This window comes from Nematocida homosporus (assembly GCF_024244095.1).
Source record: "Nematocida homosporus strain JUm1504 chromosome Unknown 4449, whole genome shotgun sequence".
NCBI lineage: Eukaryota > Fungi > Microsporidia > Nematocida > Nematocida homosporus.
This window is the reverse complement of record NW_026250682.1, coordinates 1-20,231: the sequence shown is the minus strand read 5'-3', so window position 1 is coordinate 20,231 and position 20,231 is coordinate 1. Positions and strand designations below refer to the sequence as shown.

General features: G+C 41.9%; 12 protein-coding genes across 12 annotated transcripts; 11 read left to right on the top strand and 1 right to left on the bottom strand.

Annotated features, from left to right (window-relative positions):
• Positions 1–563: 563 nt before the first annotated feature.
• NEHOM01_0852 (uncharacterized protein) lies at positions 564–2,465 on the top strand (the record flags this gene model as incomplete). Its single annotated transcript, XM_051489730.1, has 1 exon — positions 564–2,465. One exon carries the CDS (start codon positions 564–566, stop codon positions 2,463–2,465), a length of 1,902 nt encoding a protein of 633 aa, XP_051345690.1.
• A 351-nt stretch (positions 2,466–2,816) lies between these two features.
• Positions 2,817–4,376, top strand: NEHOM01_0851 (uncharacterized protein; the record flags this gene model as incomplete). Its single annotated transcript, XM_051489729.1, has 1 exon — positions 2,817–4,376. The coding sequence occupies one exon, from the start codon at positions 2,817–2,819 to the stop codon at positions 4,374–4,376; it is 1,560 nt and encodes a 519-aa protein (XP_051345689.1).
• A 179-nt stretch (positions 4,377–4,555) lies between these two features.
• Positions 4,556–6,580, top strand: NEHOM01_0850 (uncharacterized protein; the record flags this gene model as incomplete). Its single annotated transcript, XM_051489728.1, has 1 exon — positions 4,556–6,580. One exon carries the CDS (start codon positions 4,556–4,558, stop codon positions 6,578–6,580), a length of 2,025 nt encoding a protein of 674 aa, XP_051345688.1.
• A 582-nt stretch (positions 6,581–7,162) lies between these two features.
• Positions 7,163–10,168, bottom strand: NEHOM01_0849 (uncharacterized protein; the record flags this gene model as incomplete). The annotated part of the gene is made up of 1 exon (XM_051489727.1): positions 7,163–10,168. The coding sequence occupies one exon, from the start codon at positions 10,166–10,168 to the stop codon at positions 7,163–7,165; it is 3,006 nt and encodes a 1,001-aa protein (XP_051345687.1).
• Positions 10,169–11,407: 1,239 nt separating this feature from the next.
• NEHOM01_0848 (uncharacterized protein) lies at positions 11,408–11,860 on the top strand (the record flags this gene model as incomplete). Its single annotated transcript, XM_051489726.1, has 1 exon — positions 11,408–11,860. One exon carries the CDS (start codon positions 11,408–11,410, stop codon positions 11,858–11,860), a length of 453 nt encoding a protein of 150 aa, XP_051345686.1.
• A 207-nt stretch (positions 11,861–12,067) lies between these two features.
• On the top strand, positions 12,068–12,487 carry NEHOM01_0847 (uncharacterized protein; the record flags this gene model as incomplete). Its single annotated transcript, XM_051489725.1, has 1 exon — positions 12,068–12,487. The coding sequence occupies one exon, from the start codon at positions 12,068–12,070 to the stop codon at positions 12,485–12,487; it is 420 nt and encodes a 139-aa protein (XP_051345685.1).
• Positions 12,488–12,648: 161 nt separating this feature from the next.
• NEHOM01_0846 (uncharacterized protein) lies at positions 12,649–12,966 on the top strand (the record flags this gene model as incomplete). Its single annotated transcript, XM_051489724.1, has 1 exon — positions 12,649–12,966. The coding sequence occupies one exon, from the start codon at positions 12,649–12,651 to the stop codon at positions 12,964–12,966; it is 318 nt and encodes a 105-aa protein (XP_051345684.1).
• A 1,214-nt stretch (positions 12,967–14,180) lies between these two features.
• On the top strand, positions 14,181–15,053 carry NEHOM01_0845 (uncharacterized protein; the record flags this gene model as incomplete). The annotated part of the gene is made up of 1 exon (XM_051489723.1): positions 14,181–15,053. One exon carries the CDS (start codon positions 14,181–14,183, stop codon positions 15,051–15,053), a length of 873 nt encoding a protein of 290 aa, XP_051345683.1.
• Positions 15,054–15,477: 424 nt separating this feature from the next.
• On the top strand, positions 15,478–16,290 carry NEHOM01_0844 (uncharacterized protein; the record flags this gene model as incomplete). Its single annotated transcript, XM_051489722.1, has 1 exon — positions 15,478–16,290. The coding sequence occupies one exon, from the start codon at positions 15,478–15,480 to the stop codon at positions 16,288–16,290; it is 813 nt and encodes a 270-aa protein (XP_051345682.1).
• A 308-nt stretch (positions 16,291–16,598) lies between these two features.
• On the top strand, positions 16,599–17,582 carry NEHOM01_0843 (uncharacterized protein; the record flags this gene model as incomplete). Its single annotated transcript, XM_051489721.1, has 1 exon — positions 16,599–17,582. The coding sequence occupies one exon, from the start codon at positions 16,599–16,601 to the stop codon at positions 17,580–17,582; it is 984 nt and encodes a 327-aa protein (XP_051345681.1).
• Positions 17,583–17,902: 320 nt separating this feature from the next.
• NEHOM01_0842 (uncharacterized protein) lies at positions 17,903–19,138 on the top strand (the record flags this gene model as incomplete). The annotated part of the gene is made up of 1 exon (XM_051489720.1): positions 17,903–19,138. One exon carries the CDS (start codon positions 17,903–17,905, stop codon positions 19,136–19,138), a length of 1,236 nt encoding a protein of 411 aa, XP_051345680.1.
• Positions 19,139–19,349: 211 nt separating this feature from the next.
• Positions 19,350–19,781, top strand: NEHOM01_0841 (uncharacterized protein; the record flags this gene model as incomplete). The annotated part of the gene is made up of 1 exon (XM_051489719.1): positions 19,350–19,781. The coding sequence occupies one exon, from the start codon at positions 19,350–19,352 to the stop codon at positions 19,779–19,781; it is 432 nt and encodes a 143-aa protein (XP_051345679.1).
• Between the last annotated feature and the right edge of the window lie 450 nt (positions 19,782–20,231).

The window sequence follows — 20,231 nt, the reverse complement described above, 5'->3', positions numbered from 1 at the left end:
AAACAGTTTGGTCGTGTTTCTTAGTTGATATTCGTGTTTCTTAGTTGATATTCGTGTTTCTTGGTTGATATATATCCAGTCCAATTGTTAAATAAAGGCTTGGGTTATGAGAGTTTAAAGCAAACCAAAAACGAAATTGAATCGAGTTTGGATTGCGTTTAGTTTAGTTTAGTTTTCGGTTTAAATTGAGTTAGTATTATGTTGAGTTGAGTTAGTATTGAGTTGAGATATGATAGAATAGGGTTAGTATTGGGTTAGAGTAAATTGAGATAGCCAATAGAATACGATGCTAGTGGAATGTGAATTTAATTGCGAGATAAGCAATTGGTTCTAATCAAAAATCAAAATTATATCATATAACACATCATACTAACAAAATACTAACCGATTAGCACTGGATTCAATTTATTGATTAAGGGGCTAGTATTGGGTTAATATTATTGGGTTACTTTGGTCAAATTGATAAAAGTTCGAGCTTGGCAGTTTTTAGCAATGTCCTAATATGGCAATGTCCTAATATGGTAAATTTCGACTATAAAATTAACTGTTTTTTTGGATCGTAAATGTTCAATCAGAAGCGAAGAATTGATTTCATCAAGACTTGCTTGGTAGTTGGGCTATGCTTATTGGTTTTAAACGGACTAGTAGCTGCATCAAGAGCTCCATTCCATCATCAGTCAGCGAAAGCACAAACTAGATTAGAGCGATTGGCTGAGCTCAAGTTTCCCTGGGCTATAGCGATACTAAAGGAGTATAACGACAATCACGGCCAAAGTACTAAATCTATCGGCCATGATTATTGTGACCGCCTCGGATTCATAGACCTTGATGAGGGCCAGAATCGAGCAAATCTTAACTACACAATTGACTGTTTGATATCGTTATTTAAAGACGAAGAAGCCTTCAAGCTAGGAAATGCTATTATACAACCCGACATACAGTCTATGCTGATTCTATATGCTGTTTTAAATGAACAGCCCAATGCCACTGGAATAACTCAGACGGCCATTGACCAAGATCGAGAACAAGCATGCTTTATTACTAATCTTGCAACTTGGATACATCGCCATAAACACTGTGCCGATTTCATCGACAATCTTGAGAATAAGAACTTAAAGATAAAGGGGGCAAATAGAGCGGCCACAGAATCACCAGCATCCAGCCAAAACGATCCGGTCTTCTATTATCCCAGCCTTATTCATTCTAAAGATAATTTCTACATGCTATGGAAAAGTCCATTGATGGGCTACATCCACCCACTCAACGTTGATGTGTATATGCACAAACTTAATTACTTGTACGACCATAGTAAGAAGCTATTCGTTGTGGTCCCGCACAATAATAGATATATGAACATGTTTGATTTTTCCAAATCTGGACAAAATCTGGTCGCCCGGTTTACTTTGGAATCCGCAACTCGTTTAAAGCACGCCACAGACAACAAATATAGCATAGTGGCGAGCGATGAAGACTTTAATGTTTTTATGGGAATAGTTCATTATCACCAGCCACCCACTACCAACCCAACCCAGTTCAAACATATCAGCAACCTAAACATCAAAACATTTGACGAGTACTCAACAGCAAAGAGCCTTGAGCCTAAGATAAAGAAGTCAAAAGATAAATCCAACTCTAATGCCCCCAAGACCGACCAACCGTGGGAAAGACGCCAAATCTACGCTATTGTTTCAAGCGGGATAGTTATAGCTATTGCTGAATCTATAGTAATGTTGCTTAGCTTTATGTTTATGCCCTCGACTGCTGCACTTGTCTACATATTTCCTTTCAATATAATAGCCCTTGGACTGATAGGAGCCGTTATACTAACCTGCTATATCAATTCTTCACCAAGTAAGCCGTTGTCTCTCTGGGAGTGGCTGAGTATTGGGTTTATGTTGGGTGTAATAGTCATTAGTCTCATCGCCATTTTTGGGCTGCAGATCGACAGTTGGTCTAGTAGCAGCACGTCGACTGTGCTCAAAGTTATGGTTTTAGTATACCAAGCCATGGCCATACTTGCCGTTATTGCTTGCTTTGTTGTTCGCTGGCGGTTTAACCAGCACTACTCCAAACTAACTCGGCGAGTCAACTGGGTGCTTTTTGCTCTAGCGATCGGATTGGCTGCTATTGTGCCGTTCCTTTTGCTTCTTGGGCTTACCGAACAGGCTCGCGTTCTTTTAAAATCTCATATTCTAATTGTCTCGGCTATTGTCTTTAGTACCGGTATTCTTATGCAGGTCTTCGGCCGTTGGTTCGACAAGGATCGAGAAGAGCATACTCAAAAAGAGCATGATCAAGAAGTGCCAAGAAGACTACTAGAATTGACGATTATTTTCGCAGTTATGGTTAGCACGCTTGGACTTACAACCTGGGCAGCTATTAGCTACGATTTATTAGCCGGCAACTCCTCATCGCTAGCCAATTTGACACGTGATTTGTTAAAGATATTATTTAGAACAAATTAGCCCACACCAATCCAATCCAATCCAATACTAATACCACACTAACCGAACTCTAAGAAAGATAGAAGCTAGCAATGGACTAGATATCAATAAACAAAAAATATTGGGTTTAGTATTCGATTAGGATTGAGAGGGTATAGAAGTAATTTAAAGATATATATCGGCATCTACGAGCGACTTAGTACTGGATTAGTAAAGTGGCCCAAATCAAGAGGAAAGGATCTTCTCGTGAGTAACTTAATTAAAACAAATGGGATACTTATACCAGCTGGTTCAAGCCAGCACAGCATATCATAGTTGCATATTGATCGTTGTCTCTATAAAAAGGCCAAATTACTTTTACAAAGAGATAAGATGGGCTGTGGTGTTTTATCGCGACTATTGCTAGGGTGCTGGGGATTGGTTTGCATCTGCCTGAAGAAGAAAGAGATGGAGGAAGATAGAGTTTGTATCAACACCTCCCAATACAATGAGCAGGATCAGGCTATAAACGGCGACAATAAGAAAGCTTATATATTCCAAGTGGACATGGGACTGCCGGATGCTGCAAGTTCGCCTGCCAGTGGCTCAGGGAAGATTAGAGGTTCGTCCTTGATTTATCTGCGGCTTGAGAGGAGTAGGATTGGAGAGTCCGAGATAGAAAATATTCAGAAGAAGATCGATTTGGAAATAACCAAAACCAAAGTCGATACTGTTCCAATTGGAATGATAATCGAGTGGTCTGACCAAGTGAGTCTGACCAGTCCAACTCCAGACGAATGCAAAGAATTGCTTGTACTAGCTAGTGTGCAGATCATCCAATCGTATCTGGTGATTATAAATTCACCCACTACCAACCCAGACAGTGACAAGGAGACTCCGCTGTTAACCCAAAAGATACTTGGCCAAAATCGAGAGAAGTTCAGCGCAGTTTATTGGTTTATTGAGGATAGCAAGGAAGATTGTATAAGCCTTGCTCATCTCTCTGGAGTGCTGCACCAGAAAACACACACTCTTGGCATAATAATTCATGATGAGAAAGTAAAGAGAATTGCATTGGAAGGAGTTAGTATTGGGTCGGGTTCCGTTGATGGTTTGCCATTGCAATGCCTGACGCTGGATATGCCGTATGCCCAAATTGATTCGATTGATGCGGGTCTTGTTGCGGACCTCAAGTACCTTGTGGTATATGTCAGTCAATGGCAAACAACGTTTCTGCAGGCCTTTGAACGGATAAGTCCCATGCGTTTCTTGCAATATTTCTATCTGTCTATTGAGGATGGCCATGAGAATGCACTGATAGTAGACATTGAACTAAATGACGGATGGGTTGAAAATGTCGAGATAACGATGGTCAGAGGGACACACGAGGGTACATCGGGAACAGCCGATGTAGACAGCTTGGGTGCATGCTTTGGCCGGCTCAACCAATTATGCCTACTTATGAAGCTTTCGATAAAGATGGACTCTAAACCGCGGGTGTTAGTTAGTGACATTGACCAAACGAGCGCATTCCGTGCGTTTTTGAAGACCAAAGAGGCTGCGGTCCAAAACAAGCTAACCCAGCTGATCCTACAGAGTGAAACAATCGCACGCCATTTGGAAAAGAGGCCTAAGGAGTTCGTGATCAGTGATGCTGGACTATATTTATACCAAATCCATTTGAACCAAATCAACTCTATCGACGCCATTATGAAATACGCTCTTGTAGCCCATCACAAGAGCCTCTACTCCTATCGCATCTATACAGAGGAAATAAGACAAGCAATTATGTCTAATATTCCCCCCTCGGAAATGCATTCAAGCTCGAATATCTTTGGCAAACAGTTGCTGACTTATCTTGATGTTGCAAAACAACAAACTCAAGATCTTCTTGAAATGCATGAGTTAAGAGTGGTGTGGGATTCTTCTAGGGGTGGGTTAGTATTGTGTTAGTATTGTGTTAGGCTGTGTTGTACTACGACAACGGGGTATAAATAAACGCAACACGTGTTTGCAATTAATCGGACTATTTAGATTGAATTCAGGAGTAGTTAACCGGTCAATTAAAATAAAGTTTATTTCCCAATATGGAAATTTATAACTATAAACTATAGCTAAATTTGAGATCACAAATGCATAATCAAAAAAGACGAATTGGATTTGAATTAGTATTGGCGATTAGCCTTTGCCTGTTCATGATCAGCAATTTAGTAACTGCCACAGGAGGCGAATCAGAGAGACTCAACAGGACTCCACCGACTTTGGAAGATCTAGCCAAACTCAACTTTGTTTGGGCCCAAAAGATGCTAAAAGAGTATAACAATGGCCACATCCGGTTCTTAACTGACGGGCCAAAGAGAATACTGTGGTGCCCATCCAGTAAATCCTGGATGTTTTGGAAGAAGAAGAGTATCGGGACCCCATTGAAATCTATCAAAGATAAAGCAGTCAAAGCCAAGTTTCTGAGATCTGGCTTTTATGATGAACTCCTCTTTTCACCCAATGACTTAGATTTAGTTAAACAGACCGCAGCTCTGCTGGTTGAGCTGTCTAAGCCCAATAGTAATTCTCTATTTTTACAGCTTAGTATTACTAAGGATATTCCCAATTTGATTGCGTTATACGTCACTCTAAACGAGAAGCCCTATGCTAAGCAAATAACCCAAACAACTGTTCTGCCAGAGCACATGGAATTGGCTGATATTCTCGCTCGGTGGATTCATCAAAAGGTGTTTACTCCGGACGAAGTTGATGAGCTTGAAAGGGCAGTAATGGGCCCTAAGAAACCAGTCGAAAGCGAATCCTCTGACAACCAAACACCAACCACGCCTGCTGTTATTTATAGCCAGGTCAGTCGAACACTAACCCAAGGCCGCAATTTATACCAAGCCCCTCTCGTCAACGGCATGCACCCACTCAACAGAGAGCTGTACAGTTATGGCCTCAACTACATGTATGACAGCAAAAGGAAGACGTTCGTTTTTATTAAGCACAAACAGACCCTTAGAGATATGGCCTGGGATGCCCGGTTTTCCTTTGAAGATGCTGTTCGTTTGAGACATGCTAGGGATAATGAGTACAAGATAGTGATAGAAAAGAGGGAAATAGCCCATTTTCAGAAAGCCATGCAGAATTACTTGGGCTACAATGAGAACAAGAAGTTTCAACGAGATAGCAGCCAGCTCATCAAGTCCTTTAAAGAGTATGAAAAGTCCCAAAACCCAAAGAAATCACAACACAAGAATATAACGGTTAACCCAAAATATGAAGAGTTAGTAGTCACTGGGCACGAAAAGATAGAAGAGGTCGAAGAGCTGGAGAATGAGCAACAGATAGCGACGGAAGGAGAAAAGCAGCAGCTAGATGTGACCGAATCACCGAAACCAAATACATCAGTGGCCTCTGAAGTGGATGAAGAAGAGCAGCTAGATGTGGCGGAATCACCGAAATCAAGTACATCAGTGGCCTCTGAAGTGGATGAAGAAGAGCAGCTAGATGTGGCGGAATCACCGAAATCAAGTACATCAGCGGCCACTGAAGCGGATGAAGTAGAGAAGTTAGATGCGACCGAATCACCGAAACCAAGTACATCAGCGGCCACTGAAGTGGATGAATTAGAGCAGCTAGATGTGACCGAATCACCGAAATCAAGTACATCAGCGGCCACTGAAGTGGATGACGTAGAGCAGCTAGAGGATGTGGTAAAACAGATAAAGTCAAAGAGAAGATTGGATATGACCAATCAGCGGCTGAAAGAGAGCGAGGAGGCATTGGCGGCAGCAATAGAGGGACTGGACGCATCAATAAACAAGAGGGCCAAGCAGATAGAGACACGGCAAAAGGTAGCGCAATTGGCAAAAGAGCTAGAAGAGCTGAAAGAGACACTGAAAGAGGTAAAAGGGCTAGAAGAGGCACAGAAAGAGACAAAAGAGCCGGAAGATTTAGAAATGCAAAAGAGACTCGCCCAACTGAGAAAGGAACTGGGTGCCGCGGAAGAGGAGTTTGAGAAGCTGGCAAAAGAGCTGAAAGAGGCAAAGGGGCTAAATGAGTTAGAGGAGCTGATAGAAGAGCTAGATGCGGAGGTAGAGAAACTTGATAAAGAGATGAAGAATGCAGAGCACCAAAACGTAGCAACTACCAGTCCGCAATCTAGTTAGATTAGGTTCGGTTGAGGTGGGTTTGGTTTGGGTTTGTTTGGGTTTAGTTTGGGTTCAATTTATTGATTGTGAGATCAAAGTATTGGGCTGGTGGGTTGGGCGAATGCTGCTTCGGTGCGTTTCGAACAACTGATACTAAGAAAAGAACCAACTTCAAAGTCAGACCGTTAGCCAACAAATAAATAACGCGAGCTATTTTTGTCTATACTCTTATTGGGTTAGTATTGCGTTGAGTTAGTATTGCGTTGAGTTAGTATTGACTTGGTATTAGTTTAGAAGGTTTTAATGAGCATCTCAAGCTACACTAAGCATGTAGAGATAAGAAGTTATTCATAAGTAGAGATAGTGACATGCTTTTTACAAATAAAAATATAGATAGCCAGATGCAATAAGGCTATTTAAAAATGATAAATAAGATAGTGATTTTGAAAAAGCAAGTTGAATTGGGTTAAACTAAGATGCGGATTTTTATAACACCAACTCAATTAGATAAAGCATAGAATACTAACCCAATAAGAGGTTAAGTATGTTAAATTGACTACTACTAGTGCTTATTTAGCCAAGTGATGTTTATTATCTGGGTTAGCTGTTTAGATTGAGCCTTTTAACAGAGCAACTAGGATCAAGGTCATCTAAAGGGTCAGTTACTGCTCGTCTTTGGGCGGTTTTAGGTTGAGGTGGATTGGGTTGGTCTAGTGATAGTGGCCGAGGTCTCTTATGTATCACGGTAAGAGGTTTCATGCAATGGTATAAGATAAACTCTCGGACTTTATCTAAAGCCATTTTGTTGAGAACATCTGCGAACTTTCTCTTATAGTCGAACTCTCGCCAGAAGTCATTGCATTGGAAGAGCAAAGGTCTATCTTCGAATATCCCGCCGGTCTTCATGAGAATATCAAACTCGTGCAGCGCCCTCTCTTTGCAAACCGCCAACTGTGCCGAAGTCATAGTGGCAGCTACCCAAGTTAAGTACTGGGAATAGGCCGTAGTTGCATGCAAAAGTCTAGCTGGGCTGTATCGTCCGTTGAGTGTAAGAGTCAGAACAATAGTATCGTCGAAGAAAGTAATGGCGCTTTCAAGGTTTTCGATAATCCTTTGATCAAAGCTTAGTATAGGAGATTCTGGAATTGGTGCTGCTGATGTGCTGGCGGGTGCAAGAGAACCCTCCCAATCTTGGACGGCCTTAACAACATCCTGGTTAGTGAGGTCACTTGGTGGGAATTGCTTGAGCAATAAATAGTATGCCAACATATGGTAGTTTGTTACGCCTAATTTGGCCATTGGATCAATCTGGAAGTATCCAATAAGGGCCGAAATCTCTTCTGATTTCTTTCCTGAATGATGCTGCGTGCTATGGTTGCCAATTAACTGGTAGTTGGTGTACACCCAGGGCTTAATATAGGCTTTGACTAATTTGATTATTGCGTGGAAGAGATCTTGTGGCACATTTTCAGCTCTTATATTGATTAAAGCATCCTCAATAAGCGGAGTAGCATAGTTGATGCCGATCTTTCTAATGTACTGGTAGCAATCAAGAGGTGTTCTGCCCAGACAATTCCAAACCTCTGCGAATAGCGGATTTGGTCGAGTTGATCCTCTTCGGTAGAATTCAGTCAAAAAGAAGTTAGTTGTCCTATGCACTGCTATTTTTAACCGTTTAAGAGTGATTTGGTGATATTTGTAGAGTGAAAAGAACATCTGGACCATATGTTTGATGTCTGGGGCTGATCCACGGAGGACAACCACGAACTTACCATCTTCCTTAACCTCGGCTTCGATAAGAACGTCGCTAACCCCAATTAGAGACAGATATTGAACATTGGCCTCTTCTAATACTGCTAGTACGTGAGTAACTTGCCAGATATAACTGTGAATGGTGCTAAGGTAACTGCGGTTGGTCAATACGATACTAACCGTCGAATGTCCTTCGTGGTTGTTTTCAATGAAACTGTGCGCCTCAAGACCAGGCTCTTCATATTTGCTATGCGTGATGTTGTTAGCTGTGGCCTGCGCTAGAGCAATGTTGTTCGAGCTGGTAGGGTATGCGCGGGCACTGGCGACTTGGAAAGGCCTATTGGCCCGAGAAGCACTATTTTGTGATGAAAAGATAGGATTGAGATTGGAAGAGCTAGACTGGTGGTTACCCAAGGCAGTATTGTTGGTTTGTTGCGGCATAGATTCGGTGTTGCATAGGCAGATAATGTTTTTGATTCTCCCGACCCTCAAAGTTGCTTTGGGCACCGGCTGAACATATGAACGTCCCGATGCTTGGTTTGCTAATACGCCCTGATGAGAATTAGGGGCATCTCTTCTAACAATCCAAAGTTCTCGTTTCATTGCCATTTCAAGCAGATCATCTATGTTGCAAATCTTCTGGGAGTGAGATATAGGCGTGTAGATGAACTTAATGATATCATGCACGTCCGCAAAGAACAGGTAGACCGAGACTAGATTAGGGATACAGGGCAATTCCATCTTCATGGGTGCTAGTCTGGTCGAGTTTATAATAGTTTTGTGGCACCAGCCTATCTTCGAGTATGATTGTTTGTAGGTTGCCTTGATAGCTTGGAAGAAACCATCCACTAGATCTAGAGCCTCAGAAGGATCAACTCTATCCTTATTGTCTATTTCTATGACGAGATAAACACTAGGTATGAGTTTCAGAGTAATTCTAGGTATCTCCTTGAGTTGAGCCCAAATGTTGCCTGAATATTGAAGAAAGCCGTCGTAGATTTTGTTGCAACAGGTTAATAAATGGAGTAAGTCAATGATAGGCTGCCTAGTTTTGTTTTTGATATCGTTGAGAAGTGGAATAAAAAGAGTGATCGTTGTGCTTTCGCTTTGAGTTGGGGTATTATCCCTTCTAGTGCTTAGCAAATCTTTCAACACCTTGGTCTTAGAAGGGATGTACATTTTTGGCTCAGATGTTTGATCGAGGTCTTTATACTCGTTCGTCAGCAAATCAACTATCTCTACTGGTTGGCAAGGGGTGGCAATTGCAAGCCTAATAGTCGACAAACAGAATATACTGTTCCATAACGCAATGATTTTGTTCTCAATAACACCTGGTGTGGGTGGGGTGGGGTGATGTTTTGCAAGGTAGGTGTCATTGATTTGGGAAGCTTCTTCTAGAGTAGGTGGAGTGACAATAACTGATGTTAAGAGCTTCAATGGAATTAGACTTTGAGATTTCTTTGCGAAGAACTCGATAATAAGGAAATTACCCATATCGGTGGTTTTGTAGATATTGGGCTGGGCTAGGAATTCTTTAAACTCAGCGTCGTTGTGGTTGTTGGGGTCTAACTTATATTTGAGGGCCACATTTAAAAAGCAGCTGAGCCCCTTGTTTTGGGCCGAGGTGGCATGTAGGTGTTTCCTGATGGCAATACTAACGTGGGTTATTGAACTCTCTGGTTGGTTAATAACAAGGCCTTTAAGGCCATTAGGTAAAATAAAGCTGGAATGCAGAGGAAGTTGTACTTGCTGATCGTCAGAATTCACAGTTTGATATGATATCTTAAACAAGCTTAGAATAAATAAGAGAGACAAGATTAGATTGTCCAGTGGGCTCCTTAGTCGCTTATTCATGGGTTAAAGGAAGGCTAAAAAATCTTAAGTAATTCGATCGTAGAAAATTACCATAAAAGGAAATTGTCAGGTTAGTATAAAATAAAATGTCGTATTGTGTTGGTATTGCATTGTGTTGGTATTGCATTGTGTTGGTATTATTGGGTTAGTGTTGCATTGGGTTGGTGTTGATTAAGAGGGACCCATTCACATGGGTATGTCACTAACCCAATAGTAACGAAATACTAACGAAATACTGGGTAGAGGAAAGTATTCAAGTACCCATGGCACTATTTACAGATTAGGATTAAAATTTCCTTGTGGTTTTGAGATAGCAATTTTTCATGATAAGTAGGTATCTAAAGCATTCGTGGGTCTGGTACTGCGGTCTCTTTGTGTGTTCGTGCGGTGTACTTGGGTTAGTTAGTTTGGCCTTGGCTGGCTTGCACTGGCACTTAGAGGGCCGCGGCCCCAAAGATCCCGACGCGTCTGGTAGTGTAGTACGTCCAGCCAGGCCCGCCAGTCCAAAGAAGTAGATATAAGTTGTGAAGTAACGGATGGGTGCAGTGAACGATTTAATTCACATCTCAAGATCTCACACCCCACCAATACTAATCCACTACTAACACATTCACTTATCTCAATACTAACCTGTAATTCAATTAAGTCAACACTAGTCTCTTGATCAATAAATTGAACCCAATACTAAACTAATACTAAGCTAATACTAACCCAATACTAACCCGTAAAGAAGACCGCAGAAGTGCCTGTCAAGAAACCCGGATCTTCTTTCTGGACTACAAAGAGAAGTACGGGTTAGGTGTCTCTGAGGAAGACTGTGTGCGTCTAAAGGTAAGTGCCGACGAATTCTACAACAGGCTGGGAGAAGAGGCCAAAAAGAAGTTCAACTTAGAGTATGTGAAACAGTTGGAGAAGAAGATAGGCGTAGGTGTGCCGTACCATTTTGCCTATTACAACTTGTTTACTAATAAGAATACATTCAAGAGTCTGGCTTTAAGACTCAAACTAGCCTTGGCCCCGATTGCTAAGCTACAGGGCCTGGACAATCAAGACCCAAATACTCCCATCACATTCCTGGTGAACCAGCTTGATTTTTACGAAGAGGCCAAACTTAAGGGGGAAAGTCGTTGGAAGCACCGCCTCTCGTCTCAGAAAAGCCAACAATCGCTGAAGCCAGAAGCAGATGAGGCTGCACACAAGGATATAGTACATGGTATTTTCAACAAGGCTCGTATCACAATGGGGGATGATGGAGTACAACAGATCTACCTCCCAGAAATCAACAGAACAGTTCGAGTGGTGTCGTACGAGAATCTCTCGCCCGAAGCTTTCGAATACTTCTTACTAAAAAGCGAGCTGGTTGCGGGCTGCACTGGCGACATGTCTCTTACGCAGGTGCTGTCATCCAAGCGAATTCCTGTGTACGAGTGTCTTTCGCATAAACGGAAACTCTACAGCAACATTCTAAACGCCCCATGGATAGAAGCCATGGAGGAGATTGATATTCCCGTGGAGAAGGACTCACAGGTCTTCCCTGGGTTAGAGGTGCATAACGTTATGGTTTCCTTTTCAGGGATGAAAGTACTGACTGCCGAGAATGTAAGGCAGATCTATCCTATCTTCCGTGCAAAGTTACTGCAGAACTCCTTCTCGCCATGGTTCAAAAAGAGGTTGAAGGAGATATTGAATTGAGTTAGTATTCAGTTAGTATTCAGTTAGATTTGAATTAGAGAATAAAAGCAATACTAACCCAATGAGTAGTTTTGAAAAGAGAAGGGTTATGTTTTAGTTTTAGATTAGTATTCTATTAAGTTGATATTGGGTGGCATGTTAAAGAATCAAATTGATTGCTAGAAGCATGGCAAAGTAGGTTATTAGATTTTGAGATAGCAGTTTTCCATGATAGATATAAGCCTAAAGAACTTGTGGAAGTGGTGGTGCTACTTCTTTGTCTGTCTGGGTATCGCAGGCCTGATTATTAATCAAGTCATGTGTCTGTATGTGAGTCTAAAGGACCAAGAGAGCGCAAGTCAAATGGAGATGGAATGGACAAGCTGTAAGAGCAGAGAGGGAAATAAAGAAGGAGAACACGAAAGAGACGAATCCCTGCCCCCAATCCAAAGAATAAAAGAGGAGGCACTATTCGATGCTAGATCTTGGGACCTCCATTCAGTGCTAATAAGTCGATTACAGGAGATGCAGGTGCTAGATAACCCAGCAGACCATCTCTGGTCAGTCCTGCCCAGCCCCAAACCCAGCACAACGTTTGACGACACTTGTTTCGATGCCAGCCCAATTAAGTGGTTAGTATTGGGTTAGTATTTAGGTTGGATTGCAGGGCGAGCACCGAAGGGAGCAGAATACCCACCTATTACGAAGGAAATCACGTCGTGTTTGTACCGAGAAAGTGGGGCGTAGAGGAGTACAGTGCAACTCTAAAGGATCTGCAGCCCTTACAGCTAGTCACAAGCAGTGTGCCCATGCGCATAGCCGGATTCAAAATGGGATACACCCAGGAGGCCGCTCAAGTGCTCCGGCACCTGCTAAGTATCCTGGACGTGCCGTGTCTCAGCATTAACTGGCTGGATGATGCACAGGGAGACACCGAGGCGGGTATAGATTATCTTAGCCCCAGACCAGGGGGTTTCTTACCCCAAATGAGGCAGCGGCAGATTGTGTTCACGATTCACAGCACGGCCACGATTAAGTACTGGGACGAGTTCTTTCGACAACTCAAAAAGACCTATAACATCAAAAAGAAGGCGTTAGTGGACAAAAACTGGATTGAGTTAGGTTAAGTTAGGTGTGGGTTGTGTTGTTTAAGATATTAAAGGTATTTGGGTTAGCAGATTTGTATGTTGTGTGTATCTAGAACGAGAGAAAAACAGGTTGGGTTGGTATTGGTTGGCTGTGGGTAAGAGGAGAGAAGAGAAGAAGTAGTTCATGACCTAAACAACAATTCAATTCTATGCCGTGTGGGGAAATAAGTAGAGTAGATAGAGTAGATCAAGTAGATAGAGTAGAGGATGAGAGCAGGCTCATCGGTCAAGAGACTCTAATCAGTTGCTGGATCATACAACAAGACTGACCGGTCCAGAAAACAAGACGAGATAGCTTACTACCCCAATACTAGCATACTATTGTGGCACTAACTCAAATTCAACTTAACTCAACCCAACACCAATTCAAATAAGTGCTTTGGCTGTCTTCAGAGTGCTAGGATATACTAGGATTAGGCTAATCTATCCGGGCTTGGTTTTACTTGTCTAGGTCTTAAATTGACTTTGGGTACCGAGATGGAAAAGAGCATCTCTCAATCAAAATGATCAGAGATAAGAAGATGGCAAGGCATTATATTTTGAGATAGCAAATTTGCAAGGGAAAAATGAGCTCAAAAATACTGTGGCCGCGATGGTTTTACTTCTTTATCTGGCTGAACGCCTTTGCAATGGCTGGCATGCCGCCAAGATCTAATAATAACAGGTTGGCCGAGCAAGGAACGTTTGGGCTAGCCGGGTGTGAGATATCAAACTTAGCTAAAGAAGAGATAGAATGCTCTGCACTCCTAATCCAACACCACTCATCAATACATTCCAGAGCATCACACATACTTCGTCACTCAATCCAGCTCAACCCAGTGCTCACACGTCATAAGGTAGGAAGTATATATAGTTGAAGTTAGTATAGGGGTGGTGTTGTATTGGTGTGGTTTAGTATAGCATGAGTTTTGTGTCTCACTAGGAAGAATACAACCATCTCTGGTTTGCCGACTGGAGGGTCTGCTGCTCTTTATTGTCTAGGCAGACAGCAAGATGCACAGAGAGAAGGAGCTGAAGCAGATGTATTCCTAATGCGATAAATGCTGAAAAGAATGTGTTAGTATTGCGTTGGTGTTAGGGTGATGGGATGCGTATTTTGGCTATTAATTTAGTGGCTGGCAAATAAATGCTATTGTTATCATTGTGTTGGTTGCTTTTGAATTTTAAGAAGTTTGAGAGATAAGAAAAAGTAGATGCATGGAATGTGTTGGGGGTTAGCGCTGGCATGGCTGGGTTGTGTTCTGATAGGGTTTGCTGTGGTATTGGCTAGTGCCGATAGCAATCTAAATGCTAAGATAGCAGAAAAAGAGATAGAGTTGAATGCAATGGCTAATCCAGCTAATCTGTCACACAGTCCAAAAGTAGAGGAGATCAAGGAAAGAATAGTTATGGGCTTAAAAGAGTTCGGAATAATTGACGAGACTTCCAGATACACCTTGTCATGCGTTAGAACTCCAAACAGCACAACAAGCAACCATAAATTGGCTCTTACTTTCGGCGAAGGTACTAACCACAATGTTAAAAGGTGTCTGCTTCGTTTGGTTTTTAATACCGTCACTTTAAGTCGGATCGATACAGAGCAGTCGTTCAATGCTGGCCAGCAAGAGTTAAGTTGGCAGAAAATAGCATATCTATGTGACAGGAAATTGGTTTTGGGTGGGGGAATAGTAGACAAACTATCCCCGCCATGCCAACTTCTGCTAGCTATGCTGCAAAACAGGGATCTGTTCGATATCATGATAGAATGGACTGAAAAAGCAGACCTACTAATCCGCACATCACCACCGTGCACCCAGTCCACACCAGAAACCATTCCAGACGAGATGGAGAAGTTAGAGCTTTTCTATTGGATTACGATCCCAAGAGAAGGGAAGCTTTTCAAGAATATCATTAACAAGGCTCAAAAGAAATGCAATTTGGATAGCAAGCCACGCAAGCCTATTGATTTACCAAAAGAAGATGGGCAGAGAGATTTGGTTCTTAACCCATCATCTAGCACCAACCCCATAGATTTGACAGAAGAAAATGAAGCAAATGCTGAGTTAGGCTGGCTTGAGTTGGGTTAGTATTGGTTTGGTATTGGTTTGGTATTGGGTTGGTATGTCTGGCCTTTGTTGTGGGATTCTTATCTATGCCAGCCTTTCTTTGGGGTTATAAGCCATGATACTACCCAGATCTAAAAATTGGTTGCTTATCTCAAATAAACACTAAAAAGCAAAGTTCCTTCTTTCTTTAGCCAAGCCACACGGCAGTAGAGATAGATACAGATTGTTTATTGAAGATTGGGGTAGCAGGCACCAACCCAGTCCTACTCTAACCCAACCCAATACTAGCCCAATAGAGATAGAGTGGTGGGCGGTTAGAAAGACAGATATCTTCTTGTTTTTGTTTATTGTGTTAGTATTGGGTTGGCAGTTAAGCCCAATTAGGATATATTGAATTGGTTTGGGAAAGCATAAGTACGGCTTTGGCAATAAAGCACTGTATTGAATGACTCGGGCAAAGCACGTGGTAGCTATGAACTCAAAGTACATGTGGATGTGGTTGTACTATTGGGTTGGTGTTGGGTTAGTACTTGGCCTTACACATACTAACCCAAAGTACGGATTCGAGACAGAAGAATTGAGTGAGAACAACCCAATAGAGAGGTATATTCGACCAGAGGAGATTATCGTGATTTCTTACTTAGAGCGGGTTGGAGTAATTACAAGCAAAACCTACTACGAAGTTGGATCAGATGGTAATCTAGACCGCACCACATCTTGGAGAATTACCGTGTCAGAAGGTCCAAATATAGACAGCGAACCGACACGGCCCAATAACAATGAGGCGCCAGAGGATGATATAGCCCTGCCGCCCATAAACTATGGCGACTGTCTAACAGAATTAAAGCAAGTGCAAACGATCAAAAGTGATGGGAAAGTAGAGCTGTGGCTAGCGATGGAAGATAAAGACCTATTCCATCAAATGGAAACGTTATTCTTTCTACTGCATATTTTAGATGCTCCTAGGGTTGTAGTAAATTTGGTAGAGATAAAAGACTCGGCACTCAACCCGATTCACTCGAGCCAATTAAAACGGTTCGAGTGTTTACCCGAAAGCATTCCAGCCTATATAAAAGCCCGCGGGCTTTCTTTTAAAATTCACAACAGACTTCATCAAGATTTTTGGATTTCTATCATTAATTTGATCGACAAACATTACATTATTGACAAGGAGCGGTGCAAGGCTTTGAGCACTACCGGCCCTATTGTTCTGGAAATTAGTGATGTTGTGCTCGCGGAGAAAAAAGATTCCTCTTAGCTAATACCAACCCAATACTAACCCAATTGTCAAGAAAGTGCAATGTTTTGAACGCATTCCTTAGATTCTTCAGATAACTATTTGCCTTTCTCTTCAAGGGACTAATTCTTATCACATAATCACATAATATGATGTTGATTTTAAACTTGTAACCTCACTACCAACTACTAACCCAAAACATCATGAAGCTCAGATGGTATTGCACAACAAATACACGCTTAATACTCACACAACACCAATCCAATTATCTTTTGAATCAGTGATGGTTGCTTTTGAAATTTAATAAAATGCAGAGATAAGAAAAAGGAATGCCTAGATTAAGGTTGAAGTTAGTATTAGTGTGGTTGTGTTGTGTTATGGTGAGGTTTGGTGTGGTATTGGGTAGTAGTAGTGATAGCAATACTAACTCAGATGAAATGGAGTTAGAGCCAGATGTCGAATTTTGGCCACCTTTAGCTCAAGCATTGTTAGAAGATAGTTCATGCGTAGAATGGGATAATTTCCATTTATCTGGCCTAGATAACTTCAATAGCGAAATGCCAGAACACCGAGCACAGTTAGAGAGAAAAAGAATGACTGCTTGTTTGGAATGGATGCATATAATGGTTCAACCTTTGGTAGGAAACCGGTTGATAGAATTTTGTAATCCAGATGGTTCCATAGGCTGGATTCTTGAGATGAATTCAATAGAGGATCGAATGCGAGTGGTAGAAGATATGCAGGTAGTGAAACTAATAAGCTATTTGTGTAAGTTGAAAGAAACACCAGGCGTATGTAAAGTCATCGACATATACTTCTGCCAGACACTGAAAATAAGAACTAACGGCTTTTATATTCGCCCAACTCCCAACCCAACTCCCAACCCAACTAGTACTAACCCAAATGAGAAATTGACAACCTACCAACAGTGTCTAGAAGCCTTACAACCCCTGAAAAAGATCACTAGTCCGGATCGGATAAGGATTGTCGGAGAGACAACGGAAAATGAGATGTTAGACCAACTTGAGCTGCTATTGTTTCTACTGCGGATTGCGGATAGTCCTACAATCGAAATAAACTGGACGGACGCGAATATGGCCCCGCTTGATGTGAAATCAGTAGATAGGTTTAGGCCTTTACTGGAGGGCATCCCCGCGAAGCTGAAAAAGAGCGAACTTGTTATTAAGATCGCTACTTCATGTAATCGTGAGCTTTGGGACGCCTTCCTTAAGTTGGTTGGCGAAAAATACGATATCAAAACGAAACATGTGAGAGATTATCCGGTAGTGTCGCTTAATGCCAACTCAACTTAGTAAAAGTCTAGTTAGTATTATGATGGTTTGGTTTGGTTTGGTATTGTGTTGAGTTAGTGACTATTGTCTTTGAAATTTAAGAGAATTTAGAGATAAGAAATAGGAGTTGGTATTGGTATTGGTATTGGTATTGGTATTGGTGTTGGGTTATGTGCGCAGTGTTAAGGTGGGTTTGGGTTGAGTTAAGTTGGGTTAGGATGGTTTGTGGGAGAGAAGAGTGAGATAGTCAGATTGGATTAGTATTGAGTTTGAAAAGATCAAAAAGATTGTGGGATAGTGAGATAGCAAATTAAAAGGATAGAAGAGATAGAAAAAATCGCATGTTCAAGTTCTTACAAGCAATACGTGTTAAGAGATCTTATCTTTGGGCTCTGTTGGTTAGTGTTTTGTTATTTGGAATGTATTGGTTGGAGTGCCAGGACATGAAGGTGGCCTGTAGTGATGCAGAGCATCCAGCGCTCCCCGAGCAGTCGGATTCTTCTCTCACCAACCCAATACTAGCCCAGACGAGCAAACACATGAAAATAGACCCAGTGGATTTCGCAACGCAAGTAGAAGAGAACAATCCACCGCAAATCAACTCACCACAACTCCACCCAACCCAAACCAACTCTATACCAAATAGTGATACTAATGCGGAGTCAACAAGCCAAGAATCGGCAAGAAGTGCCAGTCCAACTGAAGTGGGTGTTGGATTAGAAGAGGGGCCAGAAGAACAAGTGCGGCATTTAGCACCTGTTCAAGAGGAAGATGAGGATGTGATAGAAGAGGAGGATGTGATGAATGTGATAGATGAGGATGTGAAGCGGTCAGGAGCGGGATCAGAAGAGCAAGTGCAGCATTTAGCACCTGCCCAAGAGGAAGAGAAGGAAGAAGAAGTGAGTTCTCAACCATCACCCAATACTAAACTAACCCAAACCCAGCCACCCAACCCAACAACACCAGATGCTCCACTAGTTAAGTGTCTGCAGGAAATCCACCTGATTAGGAAGTACGAAGACCATGAATGGGCATATGACTCTAATCTATCTAAGTGGGACCTTTCCTTAGATGATAATGTATTTCCCAAACCCGCTAAACAACTAAGGTATATTATGCTCTACATGAAAGAGAAAACACCCGCATCTCGTTGCCTGGAGTATATTGAACAGCTTAGCTTGCTAAACATAGTCAGATGCAGACTTTCCATGCGCATTCGACTTCTATGGATGTGGCAGGGCCAAGAAGTATTCAAATTGATTCTTATTATGCTGCGGATATTTGACACTCCCTTGTTAGTGATTGAGTTAGCAGAGAGCTTATTCGACCCCAACTCAATACAAACGGAAGAGGATCCAACAGAGCTAAGTTATTTATTAGAAGACGTTCCAGAGAAATTGAAGACGAGATTGACTGCTTTGTTGGGTGACCTAACATGGACTAATGCAAAGTGGGAAAAGTTCCTTGAAGTGATCAAGCCGACCTATCCTAGCCTATCCCGAATAAGCCTAACACGAGCTGACACAACTCAACCTAACCCAACTCAACCCAATACTAACCCTGTACCAACCCCGTAATTAAGTAAGCGATGGGCGTTGCCAGCACTAATTTGCATCCTAACTCAACTTAACTCAACTTAACTCAACTCAACTTAACCTAACACAAGTTGAGATAAGTAGATTAAGAGCAGAAATACAATCAAAGTGATCAATAGGTGAAAGGAAAGAAGATTTAAGGAGATCTGGAATAGGAAGAGGCATGGCAGGACGGCAGACAAAAAGACTCGAGATGGCTTTGGGTGTACTGAGTGTAGTGTTGTTTTTCCTTCTGCTTTTACGAGTAATATCAATAGCTTCAAAGCCAGCGAGGCCAGATCCAGGATGTCTAATCTATGTAGGAGGCAGAGAAGGACTAGGACTAGGATCAAGTGATGTATCGAGTGATACATTGTATGGTGCTAGGAGACCGATGACAAAAGGGCTTAGTGTTGAGGACTGGGAAGAGTTAGGATTGGAAAGAGGACTTAAGCCCAGTTCAGGACTTAGAGATAGGCCAGAATCACCAGTTGAATCACCACCAACTCAACCCAACCCATCTCAATCCAAACCTTCCATTTGTACTTCTATTTCCACTCCTATTTCAACTTCCATTTCGACTCCTATTTCGACTGCTAAACCTAAACCCACCACGACTCAACCCAACTCAATACTAAACACCTAGCTCAATAAATCACAGTTTAATATGATATTACAACTTCACAACAATCAATCCTAACTCAACTCAGATCAGGAGAAAGAAGACGGGAAGTCCTCACCAGCCGGCACAACAAGCACTCCGCCGAAACCTAGAGGCCCTAACCCAATACTAATCCCAACCCATCCCAACATATCCCAACTCAACTCAATACTAACACAAGAGACCGCAAAAGCCATAAAACAACAATTATGTATTGGGTTAGTATCAGTACTGGTTGCTTATCTACTAGTTAGCTATTGCTGGTATTAAGTTGAGTTGGGATTATGGTCTTATTGGGTGGTTATTTGCTGCTGGTTTATGAGTATAACAAGTAAGTAACTTATCTTATCTCTGCTAAGTTATTGCAGAAACCCAAACTAATACTAAAGTAAGTAGTAGTAGATAGCCAGAGGCAAAATAAAAGCAAAGTCAAAG